General features: G+C 41.0%; 1 protein-coding gene across 1 annotated transcript in view; it reads left to right on the plus strand.

Annotated features, from left to right (window-relative positions):
- The window catches only part of SYTL5 (synaptotagmin like 5), a 134,939-nt gene that overhangs the window by 102,511 nt on the left and 11,254 nt on the right, over positions 1-21,174 (plus strand). The window contains exons 10-14 of the mRNA XM_007085472.3: positions 3,144-3,236; positions 3,864-3,929; positions 7,032-7,210; positions 9,002-9,101; positions 11,747-11,908. Of these exons, the coding sequence (XP_007085534.2) occupies positions 3,144-3,236; positions 3,864-3,929; positions 7,032-7,210; positions 9,002-9,101; positions 11,747-11,908 (600 nt within the window). The remainder of the gene's footprint in view (positions 1-3,143; positions 3,237-3,863; positions 3,930-7,031; positions 7,211-9,001; positions 9,102-11,746; positions 11,909-21,174) is intronic.

Genomic DNA, 21,174 nt, shown 5'->3' on the forward strand with positions numbered 1-21,174 from the left:
CGATCTATGGATTTAATGCAATCCCTACCAAAATACCAACAACATTTTTCACAGAACTAGAACAAATAATCCTAAAATTTGTATGGAACCAGAAAAGACCCTGAATAGCCAAAGCAATCTTGAAAAAGAAAAAGCTGGAGGTATCACAATCCCAGATTTCAAGATCTACTACAAATCTGTACTAAGGAGTATGGCACTGGCACATAAAGAGACACATAGGTCAATGGAACAGAATGTAGAGTTCAGAAATAAACCCACACTTCGATGGTCAATTAATCTATTGCAAAGGAGACAAGAATATGCAGTGGGGGAAAAGACGGTCTTTCCAACAAATGGTGCTGGGAAAACTGGACAGCAACATGCAGAACAATGAAACTGGACTAGCTTCTTACACCACACACAACAACAAACTCAAAATGGATTAAAGACCTAAATGTGTGACCTGAAACCATAAAAGTTCTAGCAAAAAAATATGGGAAGTAATTTCTTTCATATCTGCTGTAGAAATATTTTTCTAGATATGTCTCCTCAGGCAAGGGAAATGAAAGCAAAATTAAACTATTGGGACTACACCGAAATAACAAGCTTTTGTCCCATGAAGGAAACTGTCAACAACAAAAAAGGGCAACCTACTGAATGAGAGAATATATGTACAAATGTTTTATCCGTTAAGGGGTTAATGTCCAAAATATAGAGGGATGTTATACAACTCAAATCCAATTAAACTGTGAGCAAGGGGCCTTAATAAACATTTTCCCAAAGAAAAGGTACAGATTTCCAGCAAACACTTGAAAAGATGCTTAGCATCACTAATCATCAGAGAAATGCAAATTAAAACCACAATGAGCTGTCACTTTACACTTGTCAGAATGGTTAGAATCAAAAAGACAAGAAATAACAAGTGTTGATGAGGATGTGGAGAAAAAGGACCCTTCATGCACTGTTGGTGGGAATGCAAATTGATGTAGCCTCTGTGAAAAACAGTATGGAAGGTCCTCAAAAAATTAACAAGGGATGGGGCGCCTGGGTGGCTCAGTTGGTTAAGCGTCCGACTTTGGCTCAGGTCATGATCTCACAGTCTGTGAGTTTGAGCCCCGCGTCAGGCTCTGTGCTGACAGCTCAGAGCCTGGAGCCTGCTTCCGATTCTGTGTCTCCCTCTCTCTCTGACCCTCCCCCATTCATGCTCTGTCTCTCTCTGTCTCAAAAATAAATAAACATTAAAAAAATTAAAAAAAAATTAAGGGAATTTCCATATAATTCAGTAATTCCACTACTGGGTACTTATCCAAATAAGACAAAAAAGTAAATTGAAAAGATATACGCACCCCTACATTTATTGTAGCATTATTCGTAATATCCAAGATATTGAAGCAGCCTAAGCATCCATAGATGAGTGGATAAAGATATATCCACACACACACAGATGGACCTAGAGGGCAGAATTCTATGTGAAAAAAGTCCGAGAAAGACAAATACCATATGATTTCACTTATATGTGGAATGTTAAAAAAAACAAATGAATAAACTAATAAAAAGCAGAACTAGACCTATAAGTACAGAGAAGAAACTGGTGATTGCCAGAGCAGACCGGGGTGGGCAATGAATGAGTTCATGAGTTGGAGCCCTGCGATGGGCTCTGCAGGGACAGCACACAGAGTGGGCTTGGGATTTGGCCTCTGCCTCTCCCCCACTCGTGTGCACGCACTTACTTCCTTGTTCTTTGTCTCTCTCTCTCTCAAAAAAATAACCGAAAAAGAATATTCATAGCAACTTTGATAATGATAGAAAAAACTCTGGAAACAACCCAAACATTTAGCAACAGAAAATGGATAAAGTGTGGGGTATGAAACCATTGACTAATAAATAAAAATGAACAAATGATAACATTATGCAACAACTTGGATGACTCTTAAAAGACTATAATGTCGAGACAAAGAGGCAAAACCTAAAAGAGCCTCTTACATTTAATTGTATTTACATACAATTTAGAAACAGGCAAAACAATATATTGTTTAGGAATGAATGCTTAGGTAGCAAAAATAGAAAGAAAAGTAAGGATGTGATTACCATAAGAGTTAAGATATTATTTCAAAGATGAGAGAAAGAGGTCTGTGACATTGACAGAGCACAAAGGGGGCTTCTACTCGATCACTTAATATTATTATACTGTACAATTATGTTTGATGCACTTTTCTCCATGTGTGATATTTTAGAATTTGTTTTAGTTTAAAGCACAGAATTATATATATATATATATATATATAGAGAGAGAGAGAGAGAGAGAGAGAGAGAGAGAGATAGATAGATATATCTCAATTTATAACAACATGGTTAAAGGAAATTCTTATGTATGACTGCTCAGATTTCTGTGTGCACAATTTTATATGATTTTTCACATAAATAAGGACATATGGAATAGAATATATAAAATATTAGTTTAACCTGGGGTGAGAGGAGACGGAGGAGAGGAGAAGCAAAAAAGGTGTTCATGTAAAAAAAAAGTATGCATGATATATTCCATTTATGTGTGGTTGTGTATGTAGGCATGTGTGTGTACATATCATAAAACTATTGAAACTTGATCATTAAGATATTAGTGGGAGTCCTGAGTTTAATTTATATTTATCTATATTGCTTGCAAATTTTTACTGTAAAAATGCATTGCATGATTAACCAAAGGAAAAACCACTTTATCATGTAGGAGAAGAAAAGCAGAATCTGGAATTTTGGACAAGAATCCAGTGTCTAAAAGAGTTAATTCTGTTGGAGAGGTTTTTAAGATCTATTTCCCCATATTGACAGTATACACACATGCATAAACCCATTTTCTTTTTAGTTAAATAATTTAAGTACCTTGCCCAAAGCTTAGAGATCAGGGAGGTAGAAATTGAACACCCAGGTTTGTGTGATTCTAAATTTCATGTTCTTTTCATAAAACAAGCACCAGTAGGAAGGAGACCCCAATCCTCTGATGAAATAATTCACGTTGAATGGATAGCAAAAGAGAAAAACCTCAGAATAAGGTGATTTATAGATATTTGTATCTAATAGTCCAGGTATTTAAAAACAAAGTGGTTTTGGAAGTGAAAACTCTTTCTAGGAAAGAAAGAAACTAAAGCACTGATGTTCTCCTCCTTCCTTAGGACTCCTTGGAAGAGACTGGGGAAGGCATTAATGACTTAGTGTCCTCACGGTTTTCGGCAAACACCCACAGTCTAGCAAGTGGCCTGTCAACCGTAAGCATTTATCTAGCCTGTGACTGGAAGTTGCTTCTTTCTCTTGTTGATTCTCTGTACTTTTTTTCAAAGGAGATAGGAATGTTCTTGGGAATATGTGTGATAGTGAGTTAAACGTCATTATAATCACCTGCTTGCCTTTTGGCCACAGAAAACTTTTTGGTCTAATTTTGTATGGGTTTTTCCTTCCCTCTCCTTCCATGGTCCTCGCCCAGTTTTTAAAACATCTTCCCTCCCCGGTTCAGGCTCTCATCACCTCAAACCTGTAAACTATCATAGTTCTCTGCATACATTTATTTCCCTGCCCCCGTTCTCTCAATTTCCCAACCGTCCACCATGCTGCTGCTAGTCGTTTTCCTCAAATGCATACCCAGTCGGGTTTCTCTCCTACTCAGACACTGTCCATAGCTTTTCACTGCCTGTAGAATAAAGTCCCTTCTTACTTTCATGTTCAAGGCTTTGCTTGAGAAGTAGGCTTTAGGAGCCCCCGTGTCCTCATATCCATCTATGTGTATATGCCTGTAGGTCTTTTTTTTTTTTTTTTTTTTTTTTTTTTTTGCTTCTCTGATTTCTGTCTGTTGCTCTAATACCCTTTTTCCTTTTGACCTTTGGGCGACTTTCTTAAAGAGTTCTCCAGCAGGCTCTGACAGGAAGTGGACCTACCTGAATGTCCCTGATGCTGACTCAGACACTGTGAGTTTTCAGTCTTTCCTTGGCCTTCTTTCCAACCATACTTCACAAATTTCATGGTACGGGAAATCTGATAAGGTGGGCACATTTTCCAGCATTTATCTTTTCCTGCCTTGTGTGTAATTAACCAGAGTTTCTCTTTAAAGGGTAAACAACATTATCAGAATCCAAGTAGTCCAAGGGAAGAAAAGATCATTAAACATGAGAACCTGAGTGCCAGTCAAAAGACACATGGTTCAAAATGATTTACCATTTACGAAACCTCTTTGAAATGAACATCTCTATTTTAAATCACATTAACTTGGTTAAGAGCATACCGGTTAGTTAGGAGCAAAATTGCCTTAATTTCTCCCAAGCTCCAGCATTTGTGGGTTCTTACATTTTCTTCTATCTATAGGGTCCCCCTGCTTACTGAGGACCTTTTTGAAAATGTGGCTACTGAGGGATGTGATGTCGACACAACTTAGTGGGGAGGCATGGTAGGGAGGTCCTCAGACTAAAAATCTGAAGATCTTGCTTCCTGCCTTGGCTCTGCCAGTAATTTCTGGAGGCCAGAGTTTCGTCTTCTGTAACAGGGAGTAGAGGCGTATTCTCGAAGCCCTTGAAAGTCAAAGCATAGTCTATGCACCAGCAACATCGCATCCCCTAGGGCAGAGACTCTCACACTGTCCATTCACAGAACCCCTAGTGATTCTTTGATCCTACTCCTGAGCCAAAAATAACACCTGACCAACCCATGTATCGAGTAGTTAGTGATGTGAAATGTTGGGGTCTGGGAGTGAACAGCCAAGAAAGAATTCTTGAGATGTCTTTGGTGGAAAAAGGTGGTTTTGTGAAAGCACAGGGACAGGCAGGAAGAGCTTTCTGTGGGCAGAAAGAGCTGCACTGGGGGTGTGAGGAGTGGACTGGTTATATACTTTCAAAGTGGGAGGGGGTGAGGGGTAGTATAAGCCTCTAAGGAATTTGGAAGCAAGATTTCCGGGACCTTGAGGGGCTAGCTGCTGTGAAAGGTAAGGGTATTTACATAGTCTAGTAAAACCTTAGTCACGAGACCCTTCAGATGTATACCAGGGGGCCGTATGCTTGGAGGATGATTGCTAACATGTATCTTGCAGGGAGAGGGGGAGCGGTGGGTAGAGATAAAGGAAGTTTCCAAAGGGATTTTTATGTTAGAGACTTACAGGGTCCTGGAGGTCAGGCTGATGTCAAGCTAAGGTTGCCTTTTGCCTCTAGCAAAGTATTAGCATCAAGGCAGTTGAGTTCCTGGAGGAAAGTCACCCTGCCTGTCTCAGACTTGTCAATGGGCTGAAACGGAAAATTTAATTTTTTCTAGATTTCTTTTGCCTTTGTTTTCCACATCAGTTACGTTAAAAAACTTAATAAGCACTGCTATGCAAACAACTTAGTAGACAGGTGGAACAATGATACACATACATTGAAAGAAAAATATTTTTATTCCACTCTAAATAGCTCTTATTCCTTACTAATGGGATGTGGTTGCCTGTTGGGCACTTCACAACTTGTCAAATCTTGGACTCTGATTGAACAGCACCTCTTATTTCCTGTTCCACATTGATTTTTATGCAGCACTTTTTTTTTTCTTCACGGCAACTGTCAAAAACTCAGCTTCACACCGTTAGGACTTACCTGAAAAGAATAAATTGTGATTTAATGTTGACATCGTGAACTACCGTAAACAGTTTGCACCATGTCTGATAGATGTCGCTGTGTTTCCCTTGAAACTTTAAAATATCCTGTACTGCCCCTGTGCATGTGCTGCGGTACTCTGGGATGCCTCAATACACATTTTGGAAGCTGTGGGCCTAGGCGTTTGTTAGAAAAGCAGACTCTCAGACCCCACTGGGGACTAACTGGACCCGAATCATCATTTGACAGAGATCCCCAGGTGATTTATGTGCAATTAAAGTTTGAAAAGCACTGCTCAAAGCCACCTGTTATTATGAAAAATTTGTTGCGTTTTAGGACTGGGAAAGACAAATTAGATCACTCACTGGCTCTCTTGAAATTATCATTTTTAAGTAATCATGGAATTCTTAAGCCCTAGACTCCAGCTGAGAAGAGATGCTAGGCACATCACCCACATCCTGTTCTTTGATCGGTCTCTACTCTGAGTAACTAGAGGAACATGATGACTTTTGTTAGGCATATCTGAAAAGTGGGAAGCCTGGGCTCTCTTTGTACTCACTATAATCCTTCCTACTAGTTCACAGACAGGGCTTTTGAAACTACTGGGTCACTCATGAAAGCCTTTCAAGTGGTCTCTTGCGACAGTTGTGTTGCTAAGATACAGTTTGGGCACTCAAGGATACTTCTGTTACATTTAATTTAAATATGTCCCTTGCCATTTATTCATTCGGGTAGATTTGGACTGTTTTTCTCTCACATTTTATTTTATTTGTTGGTTGGTGTGTAATTTTTTTGCTTACTCTCCGATTTTGTGGGTTGTTATTTTATAGAGGTTTACAAAGTTCTGGTCTCATACTACCCATGTGACCACAACAGCTGCTCAGGGAATTCACAACAGCCAAGGGTATATGATGTTCTTCTGGCCTGCCCTTGTTAAAGCTGCCGTTACGGCTTCCCAGAGACTGATGGGATGCTCTCTGGGGGTGTCAGAGAGGAAACCTTGTGTCTCCTGCTAGCACAGAATATATGAGCTTTTCTTTGTCCTGATGGATGCATTCTAGACCTTGAAGTAAACTGACCTTGAGTCTACCAGTGAGAAAGGTGAAAGCTACATGAATCGGGAGAGGATGTGGGATTGGAAATGCCTCAGTGACCCTGTATTCATTAGAAGTGAATAAACAAAGGCTATTTGCCACCCAGAAAGGCAATGCTTCCCTTCTCAGCAAGTTTCCTGCCTCCCTTACTAATGCTCCTTAAATCTTCTTGTCCCTTCCCAGGCTTGGACTTTATACAATACCAGAGAAACCAGCAAAACAAGTGATTTTTGCTTTCTTCTCTCACCCTACACCTTCCTGCTCAATATAACGAATAAGAATTGTAATTGAATGAAGGGGGTGGCTTCTGTGAGGAGACAATGAGAATAACACTGGACACCTGTCTTCATCTCGTTTATTCCAGACCAGCCTTAACAGCATGATGAGTGTTTACAGTGAAACAGGAGACTATGGCAACGTGAAGGTCAGTGGTGAAATCCTTCTTCACATCAGCTACTGCTACAAAACCGGCGGGCTCTACATTTTTGTCAAGAACTGCAGAAATCTGGCCATAGGAGATGAAAAGAAACAGAGGACAGATGCGTAAGCATATAGCATATTCCTCAGACTCTTTCAATCACTGCTTCCTTTGTCAGTATGTGTGTTTTTGTTTCAGAAGACTCTTAGCATTCCTCTTGATTCGGAGCCTTTTCAGGAGGTTGTCCCTTTTCTCCTGTGTTACACTTCCAGATATTCTCTTAGGTGTACATATAATGATTTTGTCCGTGATTATCTGAGTTTTTAAAAAGCTGTTAGTCACCGTGATTCAGGACTGGCACATTTGTAGTTTACGCAGAGGCAGCCGTTTGAGATACAGGCTGGCTGACACATGGGCACACCCCAGGATGTGTGAGTGTCCTGTTCTGGGAGAACCTCCAGAGAAAATCACCAAGCTGTTAACCCACTTGAACGACTCAAAAGGACAATTTTGAGGCTCTCAGGATTCCAGGTATCAGCTGGGAGGCAGATGGGGACCATGACACATTGGAAGGGAACTAGATGAAAGATGTGTCAGTGCTTCCCAAGATCACTGCCAGGTTTGCTGGTTTACTAGGAGGACTCCCGGAACTCCACATGTAGTGATAATCAGCAAAGAAAAAAGGCATATGTGGTGAAATTCTAAAGAATCCAGGCTTAAACCTCCAAGTGTCCTTTCCCACTGGAGTTACACAGGATGTGCTTAATTTTCCCAGCAACAAGTTATGGCAGCATATGTACAATGTTGTCCACCAGAGGAGCTCATTTAGAGACTCAGCTGGTCACATACCAAAATTCCAGTGTCCCAGAAGGAGAGCAGGTGTTCTGCATAAGCCATATTATTTTTACACATAGTTTAGTCACAGTGAGCCCCTTTATCTGTTCTGGGAGTGATGAGAATCCTCCCGGAATCCAAGTTTCCAGATGCCAGCCAACCGCTAACCTTGTAAGCAAGCGTTTCTCAGGACAGCAAAATGAGGCCTGCTATGTTATGTCACCCCTTTCCTTCATAATAGGTGACCTAGGTTCAATACAGAACTCAAAGAAGCTGTTTCCAAGTGTCTTAAGATCAGAGAATAGTTTGGTCTACCTACTTCCTCAGCTAACTATCAGCGGGCTTCAGGACCAATATAGTCATTTAGAGTAGCATGGAAACAGGTCATTTAGAGCTCTGGTAGATGTGCCTCACCCTCTTGTACATTGCAGTCTTGTACATTTCTAAGTCTGCCTTGACTTGGATGCCCCCGCTCCAAGAGACTCCTGGGATAGCTCAACACAAGGTGTTGGGTAGAATTGTTATTGTGACATCAGGTTATTATTTCCTATTTGTTCTTTTCCGTCATTTTCCTTCATTTACCCATCACCATTGATTCCACTCATCTGAAGTCCTGACATCTGAATGGAGAAGACTACAACCCTGTGGTATTTTCTGAGACCATTGATCCTATAAATAGATGACATTTATTGAGTAGTATAATATGTCAGCTCCCCGTACGTATCAGCCAATTTAATTCTTAGAATGCTATAAGTTACTGTTACTATCCCAGTTTTACAGATGAAGAAACTGAGGCATAGAGAGGTTAAGTAATTTCTTGAGTTTACCAAAACCAGTGAGGCATGGAGTGATTCAGACCTAGTTGGATCGACTCCAGAGCCCACACTATTTATCACTATACTACTTTTCTCTTATTGAAGGTCCAGAGTTATATTTTAAGGTGTCCTGCTGTGCAGACTATATTCTCTTTTGTTTCTCATGTGTGCTGGCCTATTCCTTTCACCTCTTTTATTCGCTGAAGCCCCTATTTCTTGCAAAGTAAAAGTTTCCCAATAATTACTTTCATGTGTTATCGTTTACAGTTATGTCAAGTCGTACCTTCTTCCTGACAAGTCCAGAAACAACAAACGCAAGACCAAGATCAGAACAGGCACCAATCCAGAATTCAACGAGACATTAAAGGTAAGTACGTGCGCTCTCGTATTAACTCGGGTGATACTGTTCACACCCTCATTGGGTTTAAAAGTAACTTTGGAGGATTTGCATGTCCAGGCGTAAATATCTTTTAGAAAAGTAGAATGTGAATAAATTAGTGTAATACCCTTGGCTTTCCTGACAGTTCTTGGAAGAGAACAACTGTAAATCGCTCTTACTCTGCTTATTTCTCTGCTGCTGCTAAAGTTACACCTTAAGTAAATATGATCCAGTGAAATTACATTTGAGCTGGTGCATCTTGTCTAAAAGACATTTCACACTTGGGAAAGCTATTTTTTTTCCTAGTTCCCCTTAAGAGGAGTTTGTCACAATTTTGACACTAACTCAGGAAGTCACTTTGTACACACTCATTGTTCTGCTAGCACAGCATGAATATGTACTGTTTCTTGTGAGCTTTCAGAATTTGGCTAAATTTAGGCTTGTGGGTAATGAACAGTGGAGATGCAAGGTTGGATTTGGCTAGTCTCCAATCCTAGAGACATGACTTTTCCCCATGGGCTTCTATGTGACAACCCCTTCTCTCACCCTGGGCCAATCTAGCCTGGTAAGAACGATCTGAGGAGACTGGAATGTAGAAGTTATTGCTAGTTGCAGGGAAATTTATCGACCTTGTGCCCAGAGTGATGGAGTCAGAGTCCACCATAGAGGGAAATTGGTGAATGAGAACATCCATCAGTGGGGTCACGTTTAGAAGCAGGAGCCAATATGAAGATAGATCAAAATGGGAACGAATGAATATAGGCAGGGGGTGAATCCAGTGGCCATAATGGGATAGCAAAACTGAGCCCAAGCAGAATAGATAGAGTGACCTGGCAAATTCAGGAAGCAGGAAGCCAAGGTTAATCATGTCAGGAAAAGTAAGGACAGGTAAGGATGTAAATCCAAGATCAAGAAGAGGTCTGAAGTGTGTCTCAGGTGGTAGTTGCAAGCAGGAGATTTGAGGGTGTGTAGGCATGAGTCAGTGGATAATGTTCTGCTGGAAAAAGAAAAGCTACCCCAGCAATATTTTCTTTCTGCTCAGTCTACATATTTGTCTCTTTATTCCTGCACTTATGCTACCCTTTATGGAGTTTGGTGTTTGCAAGTTTCTCACTTATTGTAGACTCTGGGTCTGTCGTTCTCTCTTGTCCAGCAAGAGAGCAGATGCAGGATTGAAATGTGAGAGAGGCTAATGTCCCAGAGGAGAAAAGTGCCCAGAGTAAGGGTCCTTGCTCCGTTTTTATTAGGATCAGAAGGCTTATATGCTAACTAATTTGGATGTAAATTAAAAAAATAAAATAAAATTGAAAATAAAAAAAAAGGAAGGCTTATAAGCCTGATGGGTGTGCACAAAGAGACAATGAAACTGTGAACATTAACTCATGGGCATGGGGGCAAGGGGGTTTTGAAGATATGTGGTGTTAGGGGTTTGGGTCAATACAAAACAAAATTCTGGTGCTGGGCATAAGGTTGTTTATAGCATACATGAGGCCCCACCTGTTTACTTAAACTGGCCTAGGGTGCAAGAAAGACCGAGCATGCTACCTCAGGGCCAACAAGGCACCTTTCTTTTGCTAATTAGCTCCACTCTTGGCAACTTTGCCCTGCTGGGGTCTAAAGTCCTGTTTACCTGTTTACCTATTTTGGTCCTTCCTTCCTGTGAAAGCAGCTTTCTGCTGTTGTATTAAGTTGAGGGGCGTTTCCACCCTGAATTCCTAATCTTGTTTACCTCAGTTTTCATGCTTTCGTCCTGAGGCCTTTCTATTCCTATATCTTTGTCCTATACTGGGGGCCTTTGCCCTGTTTACCTAATCTTGTTTACCCAAACTTGGGTGTGTTCATCCTATGACTTTCTAATTCTTTATGCCTCCTTAACCCATCAGTGCAAGCTCAGGGAATTCCTAAGCTTATTCCCCACACTCACTGACAACATTTTTCTGGATTTGGGGGTTCTCATTATGAATAAAATAAAAGAAGTTGGAGGGCACCTGAGTGGCTCCATTGGTCGAGTGTCTGACTTCGGCTCAGGTCATGATGTCACGGTTCATGAGTTTGAGTCCCTTGTCTGGCTCTATGCTGACAGCTCAGAGCCTGGAGCCTACTTCGGATTCTGTGTCTCCCTCTCCATCTCTGCCCCTCCCCTGCTAGTGTGCTCTCTCGCTCTCTCTCTCTCTCTCTCTCTCTCTCAAAAATAAATAAACATTAAAAAAAAAGTTGGAGAGTTGATATATCAAACCTTAAGCTTACAGAGTAGATGTTGGAAAAATGATTAGCAGATGAAACCCAAGTAAAACTGGAAAGGAGACAAGCTTCATCACTTATTAATATATTTGAAGTTTACTGACTTTGTCCTCAATGATTTGCTGAAATATCTTTCAGCGCGAGGTCTAACACAAAATCAGTTTATGGAACAGAACCCCAGTTGTAGCGTAAACAAAGAAAAATAAAGTTTTTGTGTTTGTTGTTCATATTATAATGTTATAATGCATATTGTGTATGCATTATATATAATGTTGTTCATATTATAAGGTTCATAATGCATATCCGAAAGATGGTGGAAATACATTTCAGCCCGTTGTAGAATTGGGCAGAGCCCTCCATGTGGAGTGTGATGTTGTGAATCTCATTTGCAGTACACCATCAGCCATACCCAGCTGGAAACAAGAACTCTGCAGCTCTCAGTCTGGCATTATGACCGATTTGGACGTAACAGCTTCCTTGGGGAGGTGGAGATTCCTTTTGACTCATGGAATTTTGAAAATCCAAGTGATGAGTGGTTTGTGCTTCAGCCCAAGGTAGGAAATGCTTCCAGATTAATTAAACAGTTTTGCAGTGAGACAAGTTATGAACAAAATTGATGTCATAGGCCTAAAGAATCTGAAGACTTCTAATATTCAAGTGATAATCTGAACAGATTAGTGCAGCTAATTTTGGAATAATATAATAAACGTAAATCTGTTCCTTGGAACTCCTCCTTTAATACAGACTGTATAATGCAAGTCACATAGTCATGTATATTATTAATTTGACTTGCTAAAAATGTATTCATCATTTGCAGGTCTCCATGGATAAACAAAAGGAATGCATTATGTGATCCTATCATAATAGAAAGTACTCAATTTCACATAAGCAAAAACAGATCCATAGAGCCAATCGGTATCAAAGCATTCTCTCTATTCCTGAGTCTCCACTATTCAGACAGACCGAAGCAGGAGTGATCTTGCCTTGGCTCACATAAGGAAGTAACCAGTAGCTAAAGTTTCTGGTTTTCTACATTCCCACTTTTGAGATTCATAACCTAGGTCTTGAGTTGTATTCGGAAAAGCCATCTTAAAGCTGATTCTAGAAATTAAGTGCAATATAGCATGTTCTGAACTAGACCAGCAGTACCTTGGATTCACTCTATGCAACGGAGTCTCTCTACAGTAATTTTTTAAGTCAAAAGTGAGATTTAAAAAAAAAGGTCACATTTATGTAACCAAAGATTGTTCTTTATATACAGAGAGGCAAAAAGAACATGATGGTAAAGATAGTAGACTCAAATCAGACTTTCTGGGTTCAGTCCTGGCTTCGTGACTGTCTGTGTGACCTTAGGCAAATTATTTAACTTCCCAGGCTTTGGTGTTCTCATTTGTGATACAATAATTGGATATATCTTACTGGGATGTTCTGAGGCTTGAAGAAGCACTCTATATGATGCTCACAGTACTGCGTCAGGCACATTTTAAGCTCTCAGTCAATGCTAGGTAGTATTTATGTTACATTATAGTCCCTATGTTGCAAGTGACAGAAACCCCAGCTCATACTGCTCAAAAAATAAAAGGAAATTATTGGCCAGTGATTATCAAGCATGGCTTGATCCAGATGCTCAAATCTTATCAAGGCCCTGGACACTCTTGGTCTCTCTTCTGTCTGTCGGCTTCATCTTTAGACCTCATGCAGTTGGCTTCCCTCACTGGTTCCAGTATGCTTCTCTTGGCCACTACAACACCTGGAAGCCTCTCATGCTTGCACCACACTGTCCAGGAGAAGAAAGATTTCCTACTCCTCCAGCAGTCCAACCAGTGCCCTGGGCCTGGTTCTCATTCTGATTACATCAGTTGCCCATCCTAAGCTAATTGCTGTGGCCGGCCGGGGAGGTGGGGTACATCAGCTGACTTAAGACGATCAGAACCTACTCTGGTCCTGAAGGTGGTATTGCCCCAAAGGAAATCTAAAGGAATGGTGGGTGAGTGGATGCTAGACAGCAAAACATGCATTGATCATCATCAATAGCAGCACTGTTCACAGCTAAAGGTACAACAAACATTGTGAGATAAGTGTCATTATTTCCGTGTTATGTGTGGAGATTGAGGCTCAGAAGTTACATACAGCTTTCTGGTGGAGTTTTATAATTGTAGACCTTAAGCTTGGTGTGAATAATTCATGGAAAATCTTCGGGAAGTATATTTGGGCTGGGGTAAAGTGATAATAAAATATAATAAAAGTCCTTAAAATAACTGCAAGCCCATGACTCACATAAATATGATAAAAATAGGAAGTGCAATATTAACAAGAAATAAGTCCACAGTAGAATTAGCATTCCCCTGACATGAACTAGGGGAAATATTTGGTCATCACAACACTAAGTCTCTTGGAATTGAATGACAAGCCCTACAATAAAGGATAGCACTTAATCTGATTTAACAGTCTCCTGTCACTTTCTTCCTTTTGTGCATAATGGGTGAGCACCATAGACTCTTAAGTTAGAAGATGTTCGAGACATTATGCGATGCAGGACACAGATGAAGGGCAAGTAACATTCATTTCAATACATAAAATTGTCTGTCATAAATTTAACATTAAAACACAGAGGGGGTATTTGGAAAACAACTTGGAGGCTTCCAGACAGTTGCCTGGAAATGGTTGAAGGATGTGCACTGGGGCGCTATCTGAGCTCTCCCAGGCATCCTCTGTGCTCAGGGACCAACCACTTTCCATGGCAATCACCTTCACATTACCACCGAGTGATTTCACTTTCTATCGTAAGGGAGAAGTAGTTCTCTGAGCCTGCTCAAAAGTTCTGATTTCATTTAATGTCTTTCCAGAGAAAGGAGCTCTGACTCCTCCGTCCTCTACCAGGTCGCCTTGGATTCCTTTCACCATGACTGTTACGAGTTTTGTCTCCAACAGCTTTCACCTGAGTCTCTGTTTAGAAGCCTCTCCTCAGGCTACTGTAGCTTTTTCTCACGTGAGCAGAGAGCCAGAAGCTCCTAGGAGCTTACATACGCCCTGCCACAAGGCAACCCTTTACCAATAACTAATAGATGAGGGAGTCTGAAAGCACAGTTAATTCCCTGAGAGCGGCGGGGTGGGGGGGGCGCAAAAGGAGTGGTGCCCCAAGGCATTACTTAGACTCTACAGCTTTGCTGCCAGATCAGGCTATGCCCTTACCTGGCTTCCTCTCCTTCCCTGACCTTTTTCCCATCGCCCCTTGGCTGGTCTATCCTGGGAGCAATTCTTTTGTTGAGTGCTTTATTTTTATTTTTTATTTTTTAAATTTAAATCCAAGTTAACATAGAGTGTACTAATAATTTCAGGAATAGAATTTAGTGATTCAGCACTTGCATATAGCCCCTAGTATTCATCCCAACAAGTGCCTTCCTTAATGCCCCTCACCCCTTTAGCCTTCTCCCCGCCCAACACCCCGCCAGCAACCCTCAGTAACCCTCAGTTTGTCCTCTGTATTTAAGAGTCTCTTATGTTTGTCTCCCTCTCTGTTTTTTATCTTATTTTTGCTTCCCTTCCCTTATGTGCATCTGTTTTGTATCTTAAATTCCACATATGAGTGAAATCATATGATATTTGTCTTTCTCTGACTGACTTATTTTGCTTAGCATAATACGTTCTAGTTCCATCCATGTTCTTGCAAATGGCAAGATTTCATTCTTTTTGATCACCGAGTAATATTCCAGTGTGTGTGTGTGTATGTGTATGTGTGTGTGTGTGTGTACACACACACACACACACACACATACACACACACATATATATACACACACACACACACCCCATCTTCTTTATCCATTTATCAGTCGATGGATGTTTGGGCTCTTTCCATAGTTAGGCCTTTGTTCACAGTGCTGCTATAAACATTGGGGTGCATGTGCCTCATCGAATCGGCACTCTGGGAGCAATTCTTAATAAGTCACGTGCATAAGAATGCTCACTTCAGAGTCAGCTTCTGGGGAACTGAATATAGTTCACGTCTCTAATCCAGATCATCTTTCTCTGCAAAGAAATAGATGACACCTATGGATACATATAAGTGTCTCTGACACGCATAGAGGAAAGCCCGCAGATTCGGCCTCGCTTAGGTGCCATGCCTTCCAGAAATGGGGAGGGCAGGTGCACCATAACTCTGTACACTGCCTCCTGTCCCTTAGTGGCCCGTCCTCAGGAGGAGCTGTATGGGCTCTGTAGTGACAGCTATGAGAGCTGTCACTTCATTTTCAGTCTCCTGTCTCAGACACTTCAAGGCAGTAGTCACTTCATCAGCTGTACCTACAGGATGAGCAGCCCGGAGTCTTGATGTTTTCTTGTAGATTATCCAGCTGAGGAGGTAAAGTGTAAGCTGCAGAGAACCAATTTCTTTAGGGATAGAGGATCAGAATTAATAGTCCTTTAAAGCATTTGGAAATACTGACATCCTTTTGCAGTGGGAATACTGGAAGGACAGAGTGCCTTATTTCTTATTGACTCTGTGTTAGTGAAAGTCCCTTGCCACCTGCCTTTGTCTTTGCTAGGTCTTACAGCACTAAGCCGGTGAGGAGGCTGGTGCAGACAGAGAAAGAGCTCAAGATGTCACGCGTACCGCAAAGTAGTTTCACAGTATAACTTCTATTTCGCTGCATGACATGAGCTTGTTTATTAGCTGTAACTCATTATCTTTCTGAAAGGCATGTTAGGTAGTTAGACAAGAAGTGTTTGTCAGTATGAATTGCCTTTCATGTCTTCCCAGAAGGTGCTATTATAAAAACAAGGAGCTTTGAAAACCCACAGCAAGCTCAAGTGTTTTCCAAGGAAATCTTCTCTGTTCTGCCTTCAGGCAGAGAGTAAATGTAAGTTCCTGTGAAATTATTACCTAGCTAAAAGGCTCTCTCTGTATTTGGCAGTTTGGGCAGACACTTGTCCATAATTTATTACCACCACCTTACACCTATAAATGTACTAGAAACTCCGCTTTCAACTCTGATGGAATGTGGATCTCTCTCTCTTTTCAAAACGCAGACGATAACAAGTGTTACCTGATGACGCCACACCTCTGCTTGGTCCGCTGCCTTCACTGGTTCCCAACTGCTTATGGATATGGTTTGAATAAATCCTAACCCATCACCCTGGTACTTAGTGGCCCCTTGATATGGCCCAGCCTTCTGTAACAGAGGAGGATGCCAGTGCTCTACCTATACCCCCACATTCATGCATATGTGGTTCCCCATGGCTTTCATTCACATAAGCCAACACCTGCCAGTCTTTGTAGGGGAGGAGCCAGCCCTTAAGCTGCTGATGTGGTCTTGGTCTGTGGGAGTGGAAAGCCAGAGCAGCCTGAGTAAGTTTCCTGGAGGTTGAGGGCAGAGCCCTTGATCAGTAAGTGATGGGTGAAGGAACATACATAATAAACACTCTGATTCCCTTGTCTCTGGTTGAGACAGCTCTGACATGTGATCTGTCTTGTCTCCAAAGCTCTCCTGTGGAACTGAGCAAGTTGCTCACCATATAAAACTTTGCCTGATATCACAGCCTTCTTAAGTCTGTCTTCATTTTGTGGTCCCACTTCTCCACTCCCTTTCCTAATAAAACACTCTAAGATAAAGTTGTGTCTTAAAGTCTTCCAGGCAACCCAGAGTAGACACCTTGTTTCCATCCTCCTTGCCACAACCTCCCTTCACACACACCTCTAATCACACCTGACTTCCTACCAGTTCTTAAACACATTTTATACAGTCCCCACTATATTTTGCTCGTGAGTATCTTGCTCATACTTCTTTCTTAACCCAGACTGACCTTCTTCCCATCCTGTATTTATCAGTCATCATATCTCCTCTCCTTTAAGCACCAAGCAAAGGCCACCTCTTTATCCCAATCTAGATTATTCTCTTCCCACAGTAGTTTCTTTGCATCTGTATCAGAGCAACTGTCATCCTTTGACCTGAGTTTGAAATAGTAGGTCAGTTAATAAAACCACAGAAATTACATACCTACAAACATGCACCCCCAGTGCATTTCTTAATCATTTATTTTAACTTAAATGTGCATTTATTTTAAAGTCTTCTAATATAGTAATAATTCATTTTGTTTGAGTATAGTTTCAGTGATTAGAATTCTTCCATATCTTCCTGGCATAAATTCTGACCTTAATGCATTATAATCAGTAATTTCTAGTTTGAGCTTTTCTAAAGTGCAATAAGAACCTAAGAATGCTTTCAAAGTAAACCAAACATAAAAGCTTTCTAAATATTCATGATTATTTTTTTCAGTTTATTTTTTCATTTTATTTATTTTAGAGAGAGAGAAAGCATTCATGAGCAGGAGAGGGGTAGGGGGTGGGGAGGGAGAGAGAGAGAGAGAGAGAGAGAGAGAGAGAGAGAGAGAGAGAGAATGAGAATGAGAATGAGAATGAGAATGAGAATGAATGAATCCCAAGCAAGCTCCACGTTCAGCATGGAGCTTGACGTGGGGCTCGTTCTAATGACCCTGGGATCATGACTCCAGCCAAAATCAAGAGTCCAACGCTCAACCTATTGAGCCACCCAGTGCCCCTCATGATTGTTTTCTAATCTTTTACAGCTTTGAGCCCAAACATAACCCAATAGCAAATTTATTTTCAAATACTTAGGTCTTCAGAAGTATTCGGCTTAATTTTGGGGCACCTGGGCGGCTCAGTCGGTTAAGCATCCAACTTCAGCTCAAGTAATGATCTTGCAGTTCGTGAGTTTGAGCCCCGCACCGGGCTCTGTGCTGCCAGCTCAGAGCCTGGAGCCTGCTTCAGATTCTGTGTCTCCCTCTCTCTCTGCCTCTCCCCTGCTCATACTCTGTCTCTCTCAAAAATAAATAAATATTTTTTAAAAATTAAAAATATTCAGCTTAATTTTTATAGTAGTAGTTGTCTTTTTCTTCTCTTTAGTGTATTAATATTAACTTATATAATTAGAACCACAAACATGCCTGGCATAAAGAGCCTGGGAGACTAATTCACCTAGCTTTTGATGAGCACAGTTCAGCTGATAGAAGTAGGCATGCATGGTCTTTGTATAGAGGATCTGCTCTTCATTGGGAATGGAGAACATTAATCTGATGAATCAGTTAAATAAGGGCAGATTAACAGAGCTTCTGTTGAATATATGTCTCCTGGATAGAGTGAAAACTCATAGAAAGCAAGGTCTGTGTCTTATGTGTCCCTACAGCACTCAGCAAAATGCCTTAAAAGCATTACTACAAGAAGGTGTTCCATATGTGTTGGTAGAATTGAATGCGTTGAATTATACCATTTTTCTGAGCAGAAGGTGGTTTAATAATGTAAGATGTTGGTATGTCAGAAGATGACATTGCCTTGGAATTTCTGAGCAAGAATGCCAAAAATATCCCAAGACATTAGTATATGTGCTGCCAAAGCAAGCACATATCCCAAAGACATTAGATACATGCAGGCTACAAGAGAACTCACTCCACTGAATTTCTTTGGTATGTGTTTATAATGCTACAGGACTTTATCAGTACTATTTTCTACTCTCATAAGACTTCAAGACTGGGGGCACCTGGGTGGCTCAGTCTATTAAGCGATTGACTTTGGCTCAGGTCATGATCTCACAGTTTGTGGGTTCGAGCCCCGCGTCGGGCTTTGTGCTGACAGCTCAGAGCCTGGAGCCTGCTTCAGATTCTGTGTCTCCCTCTCTCTCTGGTCCTTCCCCACTCACAGTCTGTCTGTCTGTCTGTCTGTCTTTCTCTCAAAAATAAATAAAACATTTAAAAAAAGATTTGAAGACTGTATTTACAAAAAGTCACCAGTATATTTTAAGCTAAATACTAATGGAACATTAATAAATCCCAATAATGCATGTTTTAGCCTCTACTAATATACTATATATTAGTATGTGATACCCACACATATCACTTTTTCCTAACAACATATTTTCCTATCCAAAACTTTCAGCCAAAAGCAAATAGAGCCTGCATTGGTTAACTGTTGTATAGAGACTACCCTAAACCTTAGTGGTTTAATGTTTATTTTGAGAGACAGAGAGAGAGAGAGAGAGAGAGAGAGAGAGAGAGGACATGTGAGCAGGAGAGAGTCAGAAAAAGAGGGAGAGAGAAATCCCAAGCAGGCTATGTGCTGGGCCTGACATGGGGCTTGAACCCACAAACCGTGAGATCATGAGTTGAGCTGAAATCAAGAGTTGAGCTGAAATCAACCAACTGAGCCACCCAGGTGCCCCTAAACCTTAGTGGTTTAAAACAATTTATTGCGCATGATTCTGGGGGTGACTGGGCTCAGCTAGGTGGTTCTCATTTAAGGTCTCTCATGTGGTTGCAGCTAGATGGTAGACTGAGGCTCTGAAGTCATATGAAGGCTTGACTCTGCTGGTTGTTCAAGTTGGCTGTCTCACACTTAATGTTAGCTGCCAGCTGGGAATTCAGCTAGGCCTGCCAACCAGAGCACCTACATGTGGCTCCTCCATGTAGCTTGGGCCTCAACATCATGGCTTCTCGAAGGAGCACCCCAAGAATATCCATTCTAAGAGGGGAAGTAGAAGCTGTTAATCTTAGGGTTGGGGCCCAGAAACTGGCACATTGTCACTTTTGTCATGGTCTACTATTCAAAGCAATCACAAGGTCCACTCATCCAAAGAGAGAGGATAAATACCCCACCTCTCATTGGCTGTAGTATCAAAAAGTTATGACGTCTTTAATCTGCTATAATGTCCATTAGAACTTTCCATTTGTGACATTCTCATTAAGTAAAATTTACTAAAACTGTCAAAATTCCTTTTACAAGGCACGTGACTTACAACAGTTAAAAATTAGATGGATAGTCTATTTCACCATCCAATCTCATGTTTACCCCTAGTAAGAAGATTGAATAAAATACTTCAAATGATTTTTCCCACCCTTACTAATAAGTTTTACCACGACCAAGAGGAAAGTCAGGGAAGGATTCCTTTTCCTGGTAATGGTCTCTGTCTTTGCTGAAGCTTGAACAGCCTCTGGCTTCACTGTGAGTTTTGGGGTTTCTGAATTCTTCTGGTCTACCCTCTCAGAAGACAGCAGTTCTCAGCCCTTGACTCAGTGCTCAGGAGTCAGGTACCTGAAGGAAAAGCCTAAGAAAGTATATGACTTTTCTTACCCCACTTATGAAAAGTCATAGTTCTGTTGACTCCATGGCAAGTAGGAGCCTTACAGAACAAAGGCTCTTGGTATATGTTCACATTGAATTTTTGAATTGAAACTTTTGGTTTTGAGATGATTGTAGATCCACATTCAGTTATAAGAAATAATACAGGCAGATCTCATGTACTCTTTACCTAGTTTCCCCCAGTGATATCATCTTGCAAGGCTATGGTGCAATGCCACAACCAGGGTAATGGCATTGATACAATCCACCCATCTTCTTCAGATTTCCTCAGTTCTCGTGTGTGTGTGTGTGTGTGTGTGTGTGTGTGTTTTCTATGCAATTTTATCACATGTGTAGCTTTGTTTATATACCACTACAGCCAAGATGCAGAACAGTTCCGTCACAGCAAAGATCCCTTGTGATCTTTTATAACCATACCCACCTCCCTCCTGCCACCCTTCCCTAACTCCCAGCAACCGCTTATTTTGTCACTTCAGGAATGTCATTTAAATGGAATTGTATGGCATGTATCATTTGAGATGGGTTTTTTTTCACTCAGCATAATTCTGTCGAGATTCATCCAAGCTGTGTATATTGCTAGTTCATTCCTTTTTATTGCTGAGTAGTGTCCCATGGTATGGCTGTACCATAGTTTGTTGAACCAGCCACCTCTTGAAGGTCATCTAGTTTGTT

Source organism: Panthera tigris, chromosome X, assembly GCF_018350195.1.
Source record: "Panthera tigris isolate Pti1 chromosome X, P.tigris_Pti1_mat1.1, whole genome shotgun sequence".
Classification (NCBI taxonomy): Eukaryota; Metazoa; Chordata; class Mammalia; order Carnivora; family Felidae; genus Panthera; species Panthera tigris.